The sequence below is a fragment of the Lissotriton vulgaris genome, chromosome 6 (genome assembly GCF_964263255.1).
Source record: "Lissotriton vulgaris chromosome 6, aLisVul1.2, whole genome shotgun sequence".
NCBI classification, from domain to species: Eukaryota; Metazoa; Chordata; class Amphibia; order Caudata; family Salamandridae; genus Lissotriton; species Lissotriton vulgaris.
In genome coordinates, this window is record NC_141694.1 from 1,528,553,675 (window position 1) to 1,528,572,231 (window position 18,557).

The 18,557-nt window shown below is 41.6% G+C and overlaps 1 protein-coding gene across 5 annotated transcripts in view; it reads left to right on the top strand.

The window, feature by feature from the left end:
• The window catches only part of PLCB4 (phospholipase C beta 4), a 1,177,624-nt gene that overhangs the window by 913,300 nt on the left and 245,767 nt on the right, over nt 1-18,557 (top strand). For all 5 annotated transcript variants that reach the window (XM_086927702.1, XM_086927703.1, XM_086927699.1 and 2 more), the window contains 2 exons: nt 1,882-1,914; nt 5,460-5,601. In XM_086927702.1, coding sequence (XP_086783828.1) covers nt 1,882-1,914; nt 5,460-5,601 — 175 coding nt within the window. The remainder of the gene's footprint in view (nt 1-1,881; nt 1,915-5,459; nt 5,602-18,557) is intronic.

An 18,557-nucleotide genomic window follows, 5' to 3' on the forward strand; every position in this document is an offset into this window, starting at 1 on the left:
GGGCCGGCGGTGGCTTCCGCCGGCCGGAGGATGCGGATTCACCGCAGTCCTAATCAGCCCCATAAATTGGACATTTCTGATTCAGCAGCTGGTGAGTGTCCCATGGGAAATCTGCAATTCGTATTAATCAATGAGATAAGGCTGTTGCCTTTGCTTGGTGCTTGTCCACACCAGAAGAAGAGAGAATGCGCAGACGGCAATCTGACCAAAAACCTAATTCTTTAAACCCACCCTTATAATCTAAAAGTAGTATGTAGCTCAGACGCTCTTATATCAGAGCTCCATTGAAGCTCATACTACGGATGGTTCAGCTCTCTCCCAAAAACAATGTTCCTCTAGAAAATGTTCAGCAGAATTGACCAACAGCACTAGCACTACTTAACCCCTGTAAGTGTAGGTCTCCGTGGGGTGTTTCTACTGCTTGATTGTCAGGATTTGGGTAACCAAAGAGAATAACACCCACTTGAGTGTATGTCACCCATTCTGGTGAGCTAGAATACTGCCAATTGTGCCTCATTTGAGGAGTATTTAGGATTAGATTATCTATTTTGGTCCTTTGTCCTTCTTGGGTTATTTTAAGAATGGACCAAGAAACCTCTGTTCTGTCTATCTTTGAGCTATCCATACCTGATTTTGGACAATGCTCTGATTAGTGGTGACTTCCAATCCCTTCTAATTTGAAAATGAAGACAACTCATCTAACTAGGCATTTTATTTTTGGGGTTTGGGAGAGCCCATTAGAAGGTTGCAAGCTATGAGGATCCAAGTATTTTTTTATATGGAGGCATGAAGAAGGTGAAGGAGTTGAGGAGAAGTTTGGGAGAAAGTTGATGATTGGTGTTGTTTCAGCACTTGAAGCGGCACAGCATGTTTTGGTGTTAGTCCCACAGAGGGCTGAAGTAGATGTGAACACAATTAGAAATTACTGCACCATAAACAGCCAAGTGTTTTCCAACTCAATTAGGAAAATATGACTGGGACAACTAAAGTTATAGTCTCCTTAGCTAAGACACAGAACCCAAGGTGGAAAACACCCTGTGCTGAATTGCAGTGCTGCTTTCGTCACTAACATAAGAGGGAATTAGGGAATAAGCACAATACTGACTATTTACTATTACTGCTATTTCTCTCCCATGGTCTCCTCATATAGTACAAGAAATGATCTTATTGGTGATATGTTTCCAATTCAGCTTTCACTTTGAATAATTAAGCTTACGCAGTACTAGGTTACTCTGGGACATCATGACCTGTTTCTGCTTAAGAGATCGTTGAACTTCTTTCCGATACCTACATTTTCAGGGTATCGGATTATCTTCTTTTGGTTGCCACACCATTTTCTCAGACCCCCTCCCTTATATCATAAGAGATTGTGTCTGTTGCATCACCTTAAATTCTGCTTGATCTTCTTTCAAGCCATCTCTGAATCCTCTACCACTTTACTTTGTGGTTCGGTCACCACCATAGTCCTCTTTTGGCACCACGTTAATCAATAATTTTGATGTAACACAATCACTAACATAGACCGCAACCTTGAAACCACTTAAGCAGACACAACACCAACCCTCTGTAGAATGTATTACTCAACTGTTTGTACCATATCCTCTGCTGAGTGTTGCAGTTACAGTTCTGAAGTGCAGACCTTTACAATGATTTCAGTAGTGTAATGAGAATTATCTTGCTGTAGAAGTTCCTATCCCCGCCTGTGCAGTCATCATATTACATCAGCTGCTGCATATCCAGGTTTAAAATATGTGAGAAAGTTTGGATGGCCGAATCCAAAAGCTTAGTAATGATTGAAAGGCACACTTCATTGTACTTTCCTCTAATCTGTCAATTTTTGCCAGTGGCGGTCTTGTCATTGTTCTAATTTTTCTTCTACAGATTGCCGAAGACGAACAAGAAAATAATAAAAAGGTAATGTGTGTGGGGTGGCCAAATTTCTTAGTTGGGCCTAGTTGATTAGGCTGAAGGCTATCTAATGATTAAAGTTTTAGCTGAACTTTTTATAATTATAAATCTACACAAAGCTGCTAAAGTTTAATCTACTTTAAAATTATTTATTGTAACATAAATGATTTTTATTATATTTTTTTTAATGTATTGCCAATGAATTGTGATTTTATATCTTTTATGTGCTTTTATGATATCTTGTATATCGAAATAAAGCTTTGATGATGATGATGATGAAAAAGGTAATGAAAACTAATTTTTACTATACATTTTTCTTATATTTATAAGAAATCGAGTTACTGATAGGTGGTATTCTATTTAATTGTATAGTGCAAGATAAGCTTAGACCTCTAGCTATCTTTCTCTTGGAATCTCAAAGGGTTTAAAAAAGGGTATACACCATAATGCAACACCAGCCGAAAGAGTGTTACGTACCTTGGATGTCAGAACAGCTGCAAAATGTCACAGAGGAGCAAAGGCCTTGCTACAGACCTTACGCTTTTTTGAACCACACTCCTCAAAGATGATGGGGAAGGCAGACCCAGAGGGAATCATAGCAAGTGGATTCTCCAGTCTACTTAGCAATCTTAGTCATTAGCCAGTAAACAATTAGAAATAAGGGCTTATGCACATTCCACAAGAAAGGAAGTGGGGATTTCAGCATACATTGAAAATGTATCTATTAATGAGGTTTGTGCTGAAATAACGTGGTCATCAATACTAGGCCCTTGTGAAATTCTGAAATGTTGCTCTGTGAAATGTTGTGAAAGCGACATGAAATTGCGTGAAATTCCATTTATATTACATTGTGAAATTTCATTTGAAATTTCAATGTGAGGCCCTACCTCATGTTCAATATACCACATGAAATACTAGGAAGGGGAGTGGTTTGAGTAGAAAATGTTTTTTTTGTGAACAAGTCTCGGGTAACACATTTCTAGCTGGAACCAGTCTCTCCAGAGTAAAAAAGTGTGGAAAAGTTTGCACCTGTGAAATGTGAAATTTGAAAACTTGATGAATTTCAGTGGCCTTATTACAGTTTTGCAATCGGCTTATCATTATGCAAATTTAAAAAACATTATTAAAAGATATCAAGTCACATGGGGCAGCTTGGTTTAGACAGATGGTATCGAGTTGCTTGTTTGTTGCGCATATTCCCTCGTTCTCAAGGAAAACTACTACTGCATAACAGCTGCAGAACATATGACTGTAGAGTACTTTCCTGCAAAGGAACTAATTACTTCCCTAATAACAACTGTTTTGCAGCTTGAAAAGTCTCCTCCATTCAAAAGTGAGCATCCCACTTCACAGAAGAGGGAGAAAATAATTGTGCATTATGAATACTGATTAACTGCAATTAGTACAGACAGCACACTATACAATACCTGGAATTAAATACTCTAATAATGGTGGCTATATACTGAGGCATTCTGGGCTTAGAGTCGACTTCACAAGGAGTCTTTTCGGCTCTACCTATATATTTCATAGACTTTTCCAGGCCAGCCCATAGATGGTGGAGTAATGCATAGCATGTGAATTTAGAGCAGGTTCAAACTGCAATATTATTGTTACAGTATTTATCCTTGGTATTCATAACACACTATAATTACTCCTGAATGTCCAAGCCTGAATCAAAAGGCGTTTTCTCTCAGTAGTATATGCTTGCATCCAATGTAAGTGTGACATACAACGTTCTAGGCGTAACGTATGCCTACTCACAAATATGATTCATAATGTGTTTTGCTAGGGTAAACTTGCCTTACTCCCGGAAGTTTCTGATTAAGTCACACCGAAGTCTTGCGCAGGACACAATCATTCCTTGAAAATGCATTTTGAACAAGACCTAGAAATTCAGAGGAAATTCATACATAAGAAAGCTATAAAGCACAAAGAAAATGCTTTTTAAAATGAACCCCTAGAAATCTGTAGAAATTGGAGAATGTGTCAACCATATTACTGCATATTACGGATGTTCTGTTGCTTTAGAGTAATGCGCTAATACAGCAGTTCTGAAATGCAGTAAGACAACCATACTTAACTATATTAACAACACCAGGAAAAGGTTCTCCACCTCTCTCAAAGTCAGCCCTACTACATGAATGATCCCTGTCTCAGATCACAAACTAAACATCGCCTTCCCTGCCATAAATCCTCCTGTGCCACCTCAAGGTTCAGATTTTTTCCTCCAAGAATTATCCACTGGAATGTTCTCACCACCAAAATGAGGGAGGCCACCTCAATGTCCATCTTGAAACAACACTCAAAAGACACTCCTTCCTGATATCCGATCCCCTTCTGCTACATTACAACCACTTTGGCATCACTAGCGCTGACTCTGTTACGGTTACCCTCTAGACCTCTGGTAATGGTGTGGACCATCCAGTATTGCCCCCTCGCCTCTTCCACATTACCACATTCTTAGATGTGGCGCAGTGGCCAGAGCTGCCGACTTGGGAGCTGGGGACCTGGGTTCGAGTCTCAGCGTCGGCGCACCATCCTGTGATTCTAAGCAAATCACTTAGTCTTCCCTGTGCCCATGAACAGCGCCTGGATACCCTCGCGGGTAATAAGTCGTGCTATATAAATCTACTAACAAAAGCACAATATCTGTTACAATAGCTGTAAAATCTCTTTTCTACCATTTTTTTCAATCTACACCTTTATGGTCATATTTTTATCAACTGAATGAAGCATGCAGATGTGTGAGTGACATGTTTTTTATCAGTCATTTCACAGCAATGTATATTGTACATTGTAATCCCGAGGGAAGTGTTTTGTACTGTCTGAATGACTTTAGCACAATAAAATAAGCACCAGAATAAACAATCCTTAAATTGCAAGGTTAAAATGCAGAAAAGGGTCAGAATATGTATTAAAACATAGAGAAAGAGTTGCATCTCTGCATTCAAGATGACATTTTACCTGATGGAGCACTCCTCCATGCACCGACAAATGGCTGTTTTTCTAGCGGCCAGATACTTTAATTCGCAATATGATGAAATAACTTAGAATATCAATATGATTGCCAAGAAACCGCTATTGTGTTACAGACTTGCAAGTGTACTCCTTTTAAACAATCCTTAAATTGCAAGGTTAAAATGCAGAAAAGGGTCAGAATATGTATTAAAACATAGAGAAAGAGTTGCATCTCTGCATTCAATATGGCATTTTACCTGATGGAGCACTCCTCCATGCACCGACAAATGGCTGTTTTTCTAGCGGCCAGATACTTTAATTCGCAATATGATGAAATAACTTAGAATATCAATATGATTGCCAAGAAACCGCTATTGTGTTACAGACTTGCACGTGTACTCCTTTTATCTTTTGGTCCATTAGCCTCTTTAGGGAAAAGGGGGATTCCTGTGTATGTTATTATGTTTATTAAAGGCAGATCGACAAGTCATTGTTTGTCAATGAACATCAGGCATCTCTAATTCATATTTAAGTTTACTAAGCGAGAACTAAAAGCTTTTTTTATGTGTGTTATTTTACCACTTTCCAACCAGGGTATGGAAACTGTAGAAGATGAGCAAGCATGGATGGCCTCGTATCAATATGTCGGAGCTACAACCAACATTCATCCCTATTTATCGACAATGATCAACTATGCTCAACCTGTCAAGTTTCAAGGTTTCAGTGTGGCTGAAGGTAAATGAAGAAATGTTTAGATGGAATCATTAGGAACTGATAGACAACAAGGGACCCAGCTGCTGCTTCTTGTGTTTTGTTCATTCACCTCTGTGACACAGATTGACGGGATAAGCTTCAGTAACAATGGTAGATATCCCATTTCAAGAATTAGAAAAAAAGAACTAAAAACAACAAAACATGAGGTTTCTCTTGCTCTATCTTTTGCCTCAGTTTCTAAAAAGAAAACTACCAGATCAGATTCTTCTAAAAGTCATGCGTCTCTGCATGAGTGAGCGCCTGTACATGGCTGGATTTATGTCTACCTGAAATGCAAAAAGACTTGGCACACACCAGGAATCCATTTCTTTACTCCTATGGTGTATGCCTCTGTTCCCTTACCTCACGTGTAAAAGAGGCTTGCTATGTGCACTTCTGTAGCTTTCTGAACACGTCTGGTTTATTCAGGTGTGGCTTTAGAAATGCAGATGTTGCGTACAAAAAAAATAGCAACCGATTTGGAAGGGAAAACCTATAAAGATTTGACTGTAGGTGTACCCCTTGTATGCACTGGTATGACTGTAGGTGTACCCCTTGTATGCACTGGTAGGACTGTGGCCACCGTATGCACTGATGGGGCTTTGGGTGTACCCCTTGTATGCACTGGTAGGGCTGTGGGTATACCCCTTGTATGCACTGGTAGGGCTGTGGGTGGGCCCCTTGTATGCACTGGTATGACTGTGGGTGTACCCCTTGTATGCACTGGCTTTCACTGTTTACTACCTTTATATTGCTCCAGGAGTGTCCGAAAGTGCCACATAAACATACATTTGCCAGCTGTAAGTTATATCTTTGCATGCAAAAGCGCCGACACCAAGCTGTTTTACAAGGCACAAGGGTACATGGTGGTGCTGTACTGGTGTAGTAACCTAAAACTGCCCTTTGATGATGCTGTCTTGATTCTGCCTGCATCCACCATATTTGTTCCACCACAACCCTACTGGAAAAAGGTTACAATAGAAAAATGTATACAGGCCCAGCGGTGAGGCACTCTTGGTCATATACATTTTACTTTATTCCATTATTATTATATTATCAAGGTGCTTGTGAATGATTTATAACGTTAATGAAAAAAATATCCTTCGTTCAACACGTCCACCATGGTTTTGTCACAACAAAAAAATCAGCCTACCGCAGAGGTATAGAATAGCCCTGTTGTTGCAACGAAAGATGGGTCCACAAAGTGTAGAAAGGTATAAAAGTCTATGGGAAACAAAGGCACCAAATACAGTACTGGGCACCTCTATTAATGACTGCTCCAGGCCCAGGTGCAACTGATCCTAGTCTGAAACACTCATCAAGAGATGCAGAAGTATGTTGAACTAAGATTCCAACACATAAATCACAGTGCATAAATATCCCAACATATGTTGACTATTAACACATAACACACCTCTCCACGTATATAACATAACACCTGTTTACACCCACTGACAAGTCTCCCTGTGGGGGTAATTTTTCTTCATTTCTCTTCAGGACCATAAGGCTTTTCCTGTTTACAGGGGACAGTCTGTTGTACGTATACTGAACTCACCGTCCATTGGGCTGTCAGCATAAGATTGCTGTTGGCAAAGCCAGCAGAGGCAATGGTGGTGGAGGCATGGTAGTCTGCCTCACTCTAAATAGAGTAGGTTGACCATCAGATTGATGCACAATGGTGTGTGGTGTTGTACTCTTTCTGCCAAACTCTAAATAATCCTCTTAGTCTGGTCTGTTCATAAAAATGGCACCGTTCTACTGATGAAAAGTTGATGTGACCATGCGTTCTATATGTGGAAGGTGCCAGACTTTTAACATCTTACATCGACTACTGAGCATCAGTTGTGTTGCTTGCATACACAATAGGACTGAAATGTAGGTCTCCCTCCTAGAAGATACTATGGTAACTTCAAGAAAGGAGATATAAGTGTTGCAGCTATTACAGAGGTACCAAGGCATTTGGGAAGGAAAAAGGGCTCAGCCTGCCCTGCAGCAGCTCAAGTTAGATTAAATGCCACCTACTTTGAATGATTTAACCACATCGATGCTGATGACGGAACCTCTCCGTCATCAGCCTCGGTGGCGCTGTGCTGGTGACGGAGCAGTTCCGTCATGGCCCGCCCGAGGCAGCTGCTCAGCACACTCTATTGAGCGGGCGGGGCCATGACGGAACCGCTCCGTCATCAGCACAGCTCACCCGAGGCTGGTGATGGTGCGGTTCCATCACCAGCTTGTGAGCGCCGCGCGGCCCCCCGCCCCCTTAGCACTGCGGCGGAATAGCCGCCGCAGCGAAGGAGTTAAACACAGAGCCTACATTGGTACTGTTTACCTTGGTGAAGGGGAGTGTGGTGGAGTGATTAGGAAAGAGTATAGAGGATAAAGGGAGAAATTGCGATGAAAGAGGTAAGTAATGAAAGAAAATACCAAAAGAAGAAAGCAGTGGAAAAAGTGACAAAAAGGGAGAGGGAGGTAGGGACAAGCAAATGGGATAGGGGAGAGGAAGAGATATGAGACATAAATAGGGACACCAAGGAATGAACAAGGGGTAAGAGATGAAGGAGCAGTTAAGCAAATACATGATATAAATGTGAGCAAAAGGGAGGAAACCTAGAGAAAAAAGGTGGATTAAGGCGGGCTTGGGGAGAGTTGAGTTAGGATACAGGAGAATTGGGCAATAGAATAAAATAGAAAACAAGGAAATCAGATGATTTAAGGGGAGTGAGAAGAAAAATATCAGTGAAAGGGATAAGGACAAGTGATAGGCAAGTGGTGGAGAGACAGAGGAGGCAATAGTCACGAAAGAGGGTGAACCGAGGCCGGAGATAAGGAGGAAAGGAGTTAGGAAGGTGAGAGGGAAAAGTAGGCAGAATGAAGAACTTGGAGACCTGCAGTGCCATTATGGCAGCAGCTGCAGTGATACATAAGCCCATGTCTGTGAACCAGCTGTCTTTTATCACCGACTCTGGATGAAAGTGTAATTTTCTATTCTTGAATTAGGGCCATCTAACCTTTGCTACGCCACTGCATGGTAAAGACATCTGTAAATATGAGTTCCCAAATATTAGTAGAATAATTGTATTTGTATTTGTGTAGTGCTTACTACCCCTGAAGAGGCATCAAAACACTGTTAAGTGAGTAGCATGCTACTACAGAACACAACAAGCATTTGCAATGCAATAGGTCTCGCATTTACACGGGCTTAAGATATTGGCATTGTAAATGACAATGGCTTTTTTATTTATGTTTTAAAAACCAAAACATAAAAAAAGGCATTGTCATTTACAATGCCAATAGCTCAAACTCGCGTAAATGCGAGACCTATTGCATTGCAAATGCATGTTTTAGATGATATGCTTTCAATAAAAAGAAAGAACCTTGGCACTAGCCTGTCCAGGCCAGACCTACTGCTTTGGCAATGCTTGTTCAATGCATGGGTGGCACCTAGGCTAAATTCCAAAATTCAAAATTCTATTTTGCCTGGCTCTCTAAAAATGTTGCAGCTTTTTCTTTCGTTATTTTTTTATGTACAAATGTATAGCAAACTCGACCCGAAGGTACGAGAGCACTCTACAGGAGCACGAGCACCAGTTACATTGCACAAGGACATATTCATCTAATTTTATATTTAGCAAGGGAAGATTAATAAGAGATTGCGCAAAAGCACAGGCTGTTGAGCCTAGGTTCCGCAGCGCCAAGGTCGGAAGCTCTGGTCGTTACGCCACATTTTCTACCAAACGTTTTAACATTGCTAAACTTCTCATGTTTTTTTTACACCTTAAATGCCAAGGCCCGCCAAAACAAAACGTGAAAATGTCTCTGAAGCAGATGTGGTGCCTTGAGGCCTTAGAAGAGACGCATGGGGCGCTAGTGTCTTGGCGAAGAATATATTTGGATTTGCAATGGAGCTTTAGGGGTGGCTGAAAATGAATGAACTTGTGTTGGTAGGCTGCATCCAGCATAGAAGGCCATGAGCGGCCTCGTGCGGTTTTTAATTTCACTCTGACGCGCAGAATGTGTCACTTCTAAAGGAAGGGTTCTAATCTTCCAGTCCAGGCCACGTTTCAGCTTCCACTCCGAAACTTTAAAACCCGTGGCAATAAATGGCCCACTTTAAAGAAGAATGCCACTGAACCATGTCATAAAAGAATGGGTTTAAAGTGATATGAAAGCACCATAAAGTCTGACAGAAGCCTCTTTAAAACACAGGTCAGGCGTTAGGCCTTACAAATGCGCTTTGCCTGTGACTGCCTCTGCTCAGGCCCAAAGCCTTAACTTGTTTCTACTTGCCCTGTCAGATGAGCATTTGTCTGCCTCTGATAGAGCCCTGCTGTGCGTTTAATGGCCCTGACCTGTCGAGTTTGACATGTGTCTATCATTGCGTCTGCCCTGCAGCTGCAGCCCTTTCAGAAGCCGCAGTTTATCTCCTAATGTTTGTGCAAGCCCCAGCTCCCTGGTCTGACCCCAAAAATATGCATTTGTCTGGGATATGTCTGCAACATGTACAGTTGTTGAAACAGCGCCACTATCCGAGGCCTAGGTATGTCAAATCTGCATGATCTAATAGTTTTATAAGCAGTTTTAATTTATACAGATTGTTTTCATTTGTAATGCTCAGCTGATCCACCAGGAGTCAAACCAGTGACCCCCAGGTCAAACCTGCAGGCAGCAAAAGGCCGGTCACGCTGCCTGAGCAAGGGGTCCCTCTGCTGGGCAAGGCCAGAGCAGCTCGTGCAGTCTGACAAGTAGGTTTGCAATGTGAAGGCTAAGCCTGTAAATGTTTGTAAGCACAAGGATAGCTCTGCTGTGTAACAAGTGCATATGTACAATTTAAGGTTCTTAAATGGAACCCCTACCACAATCTTCACTTTTCTTGGGTGCACATCCCTAATGCCCAATCCTACACCTATACGTGTTGTATTGTATGCGCTATTAGTCAGTCTCCTATACATCCATTCTGTTCAATCCAATGTGATGAAAAGATTACATTTGTCGCCTTTCATCAGCACAAATGACTATACTTTCAACTGCGTGATATGGGGAAGCCGCAGAGTGAGGTCAACAGCCAGCACTTTTACAATCATAAAATATTTTAGGGCATATAACACCGGCTGCATATCACACCACCTCCCCAACTCTGACAAAAATAGTTTTGGAACATGTAAATATAAAAAAGTACTACCATCCGTTGTAATAACTGCCCCCTCCTGCCGTAGTTTACTCCCCTTGGCAATGCGAGATCTCCCTGGTTAGGTTACTGGATTGTAAATAGAAGCCTCTGCCCCGCCGGAGGTTATGCCATGTGCTTGCTCACTTAGCTCCTATGCACATGTCCCCTTGCCACGGTTCCTGCCCGGTTAAAGGGGAATGAAAATGATGAACATATGTGAACTGAGGGCAGCATTATATGCGTCCTAAAGATGTGTGAGATCTAAGCTATGTATTTGGCGTCTGTATTTTCAAACCAACCTTTGCAACTTGTAACTTGCAAAATGCTGCTCTGTTGTGAAGTCAATGCAGAGTACAGCCCTCCTTAGAGACCTTTGCTTGAGAGAACAAGTAATAGTGTTTTATTGTAATGTTGTATTTATTGGAATGTTATTTTATCTTAGCAAGTTTTTTTTTTTTTTAAGTTTGAAGTTTATTAAGGCATAAAGAAGTAAAGGCAGTACATGAAGAAACAATCATAAGTTATAAAAACAAGAAATCTCTCTTACAAAAGGAGAAATTAATCCAAAGTAACGTTTACAGAAAAATAATTTTGCAATAAAAAAAAAAAAAATTCAGGAATATATGTGTAGGAGGGAAAACATTGGAACTATATAGCGCAGAGGCGATATAAAGGAAACATAGGAAACAGTCAAATCTAGCATATAATTTAAGATAAACAATCACGGTGGTTTTTGAACTTCTACATTTCTTATTGGAGAAATAGGGGAAGGCCTGGTAATGCTGGATAGAAATTCAGTTAGGGGGAGCCATAGGAGGTCACGTTTAATTGCTAGGGAAATTGGGGAAACAAAATTAGTGTCCAGTCGATGATTAAAACAAACTGCGTTCCACCAAGCGGAGAAGGAAACATCTTTAGCTTGTTTCCAATGTGATGTGATATGATGGAAAGCAATAGCTATCAGGAGATCTAGTAATTTGTGTCTATGGTGGGATCCAGAAAGATCGGGGGAAAGGGAACCTAGAAAAATGTGAACGATTGAAAAGGGGAGAGTGAAATTGAGGATTTTATGAATCTGGGACCAAACTGCTTGCCAGAAAAGTGAAATAGGAGGGCATTCGAAAAGCATGTGTTTCAGATCGGCCAAGGGGCAGGGACAGGACCAGCAAGTGGAGGGGGTGTCTGAGGAAAAAGATGATAGAGTTAAAGGTGTAAATAGTGTACGATTGTAGATAAAAAATAAAGTTTGAGTAGTGTTAGCAGCTCTAGATGTGCTGTGGATCTTGGACCAAATTTTTTCCCAGAGAGTAGAGGGCCACGTTTGAGATAGATCTTTTTCCCAAGCCAACTCAACTTTAGACTTAGTGCGTTCAATAGATGAGTGTAGAGATTTATAGATAAAAGAAGCAGAAGGGGTTTGGTCGAGAACATTCGAAATAGAAAGGTGTGTTGCAGGAATAGAGTTGGTAGCAGGTAAGGAGGAGAGATATTGGGTGAGGGAGGGGATCAGCAATAAATATTGTTTACGATATGAGGATGGCAATGAAAATTGGGTTTGAAGGAGAGGAAAAGGAAGAGGATGAGTATCAGAAAGAAGTTGAGAGATCCATTTCAAACCCCGTGAATGCCAAGATTTCCAATAAATTGAGCGGTTACGGATTTTAAGGTGCTTATTATGCCAAATAGGTTGGATGTGAGTAGAAGACGTAGAAGGATAAGAGGATAATAAGTAAGGTTGAAGAAGAGAACAAGTGTGAGCAATAATGGGCGATCGAAGAGAAGTTACAGCAGAGGAAAAGGAAAGAACTTCAGTGAATTCATAAGGATGAAGAAAGGATGATTCTAACGTCAGCCAGAGTGGAGGATAGTAGGGAAGGTCTGAAGAAAGCCAACGTAGGGCTTGTTTTAAAGAGAAGGCAATATGATAATCTTTAAAACTAGGAAATTTAACTCCGCCTAGAGATTTATCCTTCTTTAAAACAGAGATGGCTATTCGGGATTTTTTACCTTTCCATAAGAACTTTAATAAAATAGAATCTAACGACTTAAAGTAGTGATTAGGGATGCGGATTGGAATCATAGAAATAGTGTAGAGGATCAATGGAGCTAACATCATCTTGATGGAGTCCAAGCGACCCCACCAAGAAAGAAAAAGAGGATTCCAGCGAGTGATGGATGTAGTGAGTTTAGTAGAAAGAGAAACAAAATTGAACTTAAGGGTATCAGAAAGATTCGGGGCAAACCAGACACCTAGATATTTAATCTTAGAGGGTTGCCAGGAAAAACCAGATGTATCAAATAAATGCTTTTGACATAAAGGATTTAAGGGTAGAATTTCACATTTGTCTGTGTTAAGTCGATAGCCAGAGACCGTAGAGAATGAGGAAACTTGATTTAGGAAGGCAGGTAACGTTGATTGAGGTTCTGAGCAATAAAATAAAATATCATCAGCGTATACCGATAGCTTAACTTGCTGTTGAGGGCCATATTGAAAACCAGAAATATTATCATCTCGTCTAATCTTAGTTAAAAAGGGTTCTAGAGCCAAAATAAACAAAAGAGGGGAAAGAGGGCAACCTTGACGTACGCCACGGCGAAGAGGAAAATAATCAGAAGTGATTCCGTTAGCAAAAATGGAAGCGTGGGGGCTAGAGTACAGTAAAGAGATAAGAGAAATAAATTTAGGAGGAAAACCGAACCAACGAAGAGCTTGAAACATAAAATCCCATCCTATTCTGTCAAAAGCCTTCTCGGCATCAAGAGAAATGGCAGCTAGTGGGGAAGAGAGGGAAGTGGCCTTACTTAAAATATTAAAGAAAACACGAGAATTATCAGACGATAAACGACCTTTAACGAATCCAGATTGTTCGGGACCAATAAGATCTGGTAATAGAGGGTCAAGTCTGAGGGCTATAAGTTTGGCAAAAATCTTATAATCTGTATTTACTAGGGAGATTGGGCGATAATTTTTACATAGGGTATGGTCTTTATCCGGTTTGGGTATTAGACAAATTAAAGCTTCTTGAAAAGTCCCCTGAGAAGAACCAGAATTAACAAAGGAATGAAACAATAATAAAAGTTTAGGGAGGAGAAGGGAAGAAAAGTGATTGTAGAACTCGATGGTAAAACCATCAGGTCCAGGAGCCTTGCCACGACGAAGGATCGAAACCGCGTGTGAAACTTCAGAGAGGGTAATATCTAAGTCTAATGTTTGAAAATCAACATGAGAAGAGTGAGGGGAAGGAATATCTTGAAAATAAGCAAGTAGGTCAACAGGGTCAGGACTGGATTCAGGAGTGTATAAATTTTGGTAGAAGGAAACAAATTGAGCCAATATGTCTTTGTCTTTAAAGAAAGAAACGCCAGCTGGATTCTGTAAGGATTCAATCTTTGTTTTTTCTTTGCGGATCTTGAGGTAATTTGCTAGAAGCTTACCCATTTTATTTTGGCCACCGTAATAGCGGGAGTTACATTTAAGGAGGGAGTTTGAAGCCGCGTTAGTGGTAAATTTATTAAATTCAATTTTGGCAGAGATAAGGTCGCGAAGTGAAGATTCAGAGGAAGAATTATAATAGGTATATTCTAGTTTCTTAATTCTATCCAAGAGTTGAGTTGACTTGGTGAGTGACTGTTTTTTCTTTTGAGAGACAAAATTAATGATGAAACCTCTAGCAGCTGCTTTGAATGAGTCCCAGACCGTGACAAAGGGGGTCTCAGGGAGTTGGTTGAGAGCAAAGAATTCAGAGGTGAAGGCTGTAAATTTAGTGCAGAAAATAGGGTCTAGTAGTAAAGAATTATTAAATCTCCAGCGTCCTGAATGGGGAGAGAAGGGGATAAGATCTATATCTACGTAAACAGGAGCGTGATCAGAAATTAAGATGGAACCGATGTCTGAGTGAGTAGTTAGCTGTGCTAAGGGCTTGCTGAGGAAAAGGTAATCAATACGGGATTGGGAGTGATGAGTGGGGGAATAAAACGAATACTCTCTAAGGTCAGGGTTACATAGTCTCCAAATGTCAACTAGAGCACAGTCTCGAATAGAACTAAGAAATTGGGAATGCATCTTAGAGGGAATAAATTTAACCTTTGAGTGTCTATCTAGAAAGGGGTCCATAACTTGGTTGCAGTCACCACCAAAAATAACATATTGTTCATTAATTGTAACCAATTTGTTAGAAATAGCAGGCCAAAATAATTTATCAACACCTGTAGGAGCATAAACATTGAATATAACAATAGGAATTTTATCAATGAGAAGGTTAGTAAGAACCCAACGGCCATTAACATCATTTTCATGAGATATAACTGAAACTGTTAACTTTTTATGGCATAAAATAACAGTACCATTTTTCTTGCCTAAGGCAGGAGAATGAAAGACATGACCTACCCAGCAACGTTTAAGTTTGTTAGCCTCCGTATCCGAAAGGTGGGATTCTTGAAGGAGAGCTATATCGGCTTTAAGCCGTGTCAAGTGTGTTAGAACACGTTGACGTTTAATGGGGTTATTTAACCCCTTAACGTTCCATGTAACTACTCGGAATATGCAACTTCAGTAAAATGATATAGATACACGAAAAGATAAGTTGAAGAAGTAAGAGAATAGTATTGAAAAAGGAAAACATAGTAATTGTAAGAGAAAGAAATCAGAAATAAGTGAAGGGAACATATTAAGAAAAAGGAAGAGAGAAGGTTGAAAAAAAGAATAGAGAAGGGAACAATAGTAAAAATGGAAGAATGCATGAAGAGAGTGGAAAGATCTCAACAAATAGAAAACAAGTCAATAAGAAACGGAGAGATGACGACGCCAGAAGAGGACGACATCAACAACGGAGACTTACACCGTCGAACACCAGAGGAACCAGCGAAGGAACAAATTGAAGAAAAACATGGATACACCGGGATGAAGAAACACGGGGAGAGGATCTGTAAGAAAATAAAATCAGGAGAAAAACGTTATAGAACATGTGGTAAACCAAACAAAAAAGGTAACACAAGAACATTGCACAGAATAGGTCAGACAAACTTGGGCACAGTGCACTCAATCAATTATGGGAAGCAAAGAACAGGATACAGCAGGGTGACGGGGAGAAAAACAAGTAATAAGACATGATAAAACAAAGATGGTTAAACAGGTCTTGCAGTGTCCATGTTCTCAGTTTCGTGACGACGAAGGAACTCTTCAAGGGCGATTGGATCTTCAAATGTTGTTGTTCTGTCCTTGTAAGTCACTTTGAAGAGACATGGATGTAGCAGTCCAAATCTGGCACCGAGGGTTCTCAAACGTGGTCTCAAATCAAGGAACTGCTTTCGACGATCTGCTGTGACTTTAGCAACATCTTGAGAAAGGTATAACCTGTGGCCTTCCCACATAACTTGTTTTTTAGCCTTTGCTGCCGAAAGTACTTGAAGGAGGTCAGTATATTTGAGGAACAGCATGATGACTCCGCGGGGTTTGGTGGAAACTTTCGGGCCCAGTCTGTGCGCACGTTGGATGTTAAGTGAAGAGGAAGGAGGAAGATCCAAAATTTTTGGTAAAAAGGTTTGGAAAAACGTTGTTGGATTGGATCCTTCTGTAAGTTCCGGAAGATTGTACAGGCGAAGGTTATTTCTCCGGTTACGATTTTCCAACTCCTCCGACTGACGCTTCAGGAGTGCGACATCTTTTTCTAAGAGTGAAATTTTTGCGCAGGAAGATTGAAGAGATTCCGTGGATTGTTCCACCAAGAGGACCCGCGATTCTAAAGTAGACCACTTGTCGTGGAGAAATTGCAAGGTTTTTGTGGTTTCGGCCATGAAGGGTTTAAGAGCACGAAGTTCCTCCAAGATAAGATCCATGGATGCTGAATGTGATGAAGAGCCTGGAGAGGGAGGATCTTTTTTCAGCCTTTTCGTTGAACCAGGTTGTAGAAGCTTACTGGTTGTAGCAGTTTTGGGAATTGCGCCTTGAGGAGTAGTCGGTTTATGAAGAACAGGATCATCCATAACTTGCGTAGCAGAGTCAGAGTCTGACGAAACTTGAGGTTTAGCCTTAGAAGCTGTAAGTTTAAGAGTGCGGAGCTTCCCCATATATTTCTAAGGGAGGAGACGTAATAACACCACAAAATGCAGATAAGCTGAGTTGTAAGCGTAAATAAGTAGCACTAGGGATGACAAAATGCTACTAAAATGTCAGTCTCAAAACCAATATCGTCTCCAGGAAGGCCAGACAGAATTGTGGAAATATAATATCACTGCATGGTAAGGAATAGCAAAGTGAAACTCCTATTTCGACTTGAGAGGTATTGTGAATGCCAAGCAAAGTAGCGTCATGATATTGTATAAAGAAAAGCTTCAAGCGCAAGAAATGAGCGCTGAGGTCGTCTGAAAGGAAATGACGCTAATTCATCAGAAAATAGTTAATGTGTGGCTGAAGAGGAGAGGCAGAGTGGAGTCTCATTGAAAAACATAATGCTGGGAAACGAAGCAGTTGCAGCGTGTACGCTGAAGTAGAAAAGCGGCGCTCCTCGATGTGAGAGGAGCGCGGCTGAAGTGTAGAAAATGGCGGCCGCTGAAGAGCGAACCGCGTCACCCAGGAGAAGAGCGCATTAGCGTCGGAGTTGAGGAATGCCGGTTAGCACAATCCGCTCACCTCATGTTCCGATATCAGGATATCGTTTCTGCGCTTCCAAAGTCCCGGTGGTGTCAGAGGGATTCGCCGGTTCCGGTGACCGAGCAGCGCAGCTCCGCTCTCAAGCCGCCATCCTGTGCGGCGTTCAAGCCACGCCCCCCATCTTAGCAAGTTTTGACAGGCCGTTTAATTAGAACTGCGTGAAAGAGAATAGCCCGAAAACGGAAGGAATCCCTTTTTAAGCTGCTGGTGAATTAACAGCTACCAGGAAGCACACCACCCATAGTGCCCCTATATCACCCACAACACATGTGCAGTAGAAATAATAGTAAGACAAGACGTGCGCAAAAACGAAACCTGCGGTGGGGCGGGACTTCCGTCTTCGGAAGCCCGCGCCCACAGAGTGCCTGGACAGAAAAGAGCCCCGCGGAGACTGCAGAGTCCGGCGATGCGGTGAGTGGGGTTCGTCTCTGTAGGTGCGCGTGTGGGGTGGTGGGGTGGGCGTCTCTGTATTTGCGCGTGTGTGTGGGCGGGGGGGATTGTGATTGTCTGTGTGTGCTCGTGTGGGCGGGGGCGGGCTGGGGAGGTGTGGTGTGGTGTGTGTGTGTATGTGTGCACTCGTGTGTGTGTCTCTGTGTGCGTGTCTCTGTGTGCGTGCGTGATCCATGGTGACTGAAGAGCCTGCCAGAATCGGAGCGCGCGACCTGATCCGATTCTGGCAGGCTGCGTGCGTGCGCGTGCCAGTCTGTTGTCCCAAACCTCGTTAGTCCTTGAAAGCCTGAATGATTGCAATAGGACTCCACTGCGACAATCGCTTTCGCGATTGCGTCGCAGTGCGAGCCCTAAAAAGGATTAGTGGTGGATTTGTTTAGGGAAATCTGGGTTGGTTTGAGCAGTGGACATTAGAGTCTGTTAGTTGGATTGAAAAGTATAATGGGGGATAGAAGAGGAAGTGTCTAGAAAGTGTTTTATGGGAGATCATAGTTGTTAAGATGAGGTTTGGGATGCGTATAAGGAGAGTTGGAAGAGGGAAGAATCATTAGAAGCGGATTAGGGAGATCATAGTAGTAAAATGAGTTTTGGGAAGAGTCAAGAAGGGATAGGTGAGGGAAGAACTGTTATTTGGAAGATCATTGTATTAAAATGAGGTTGGGGTGAACCAAG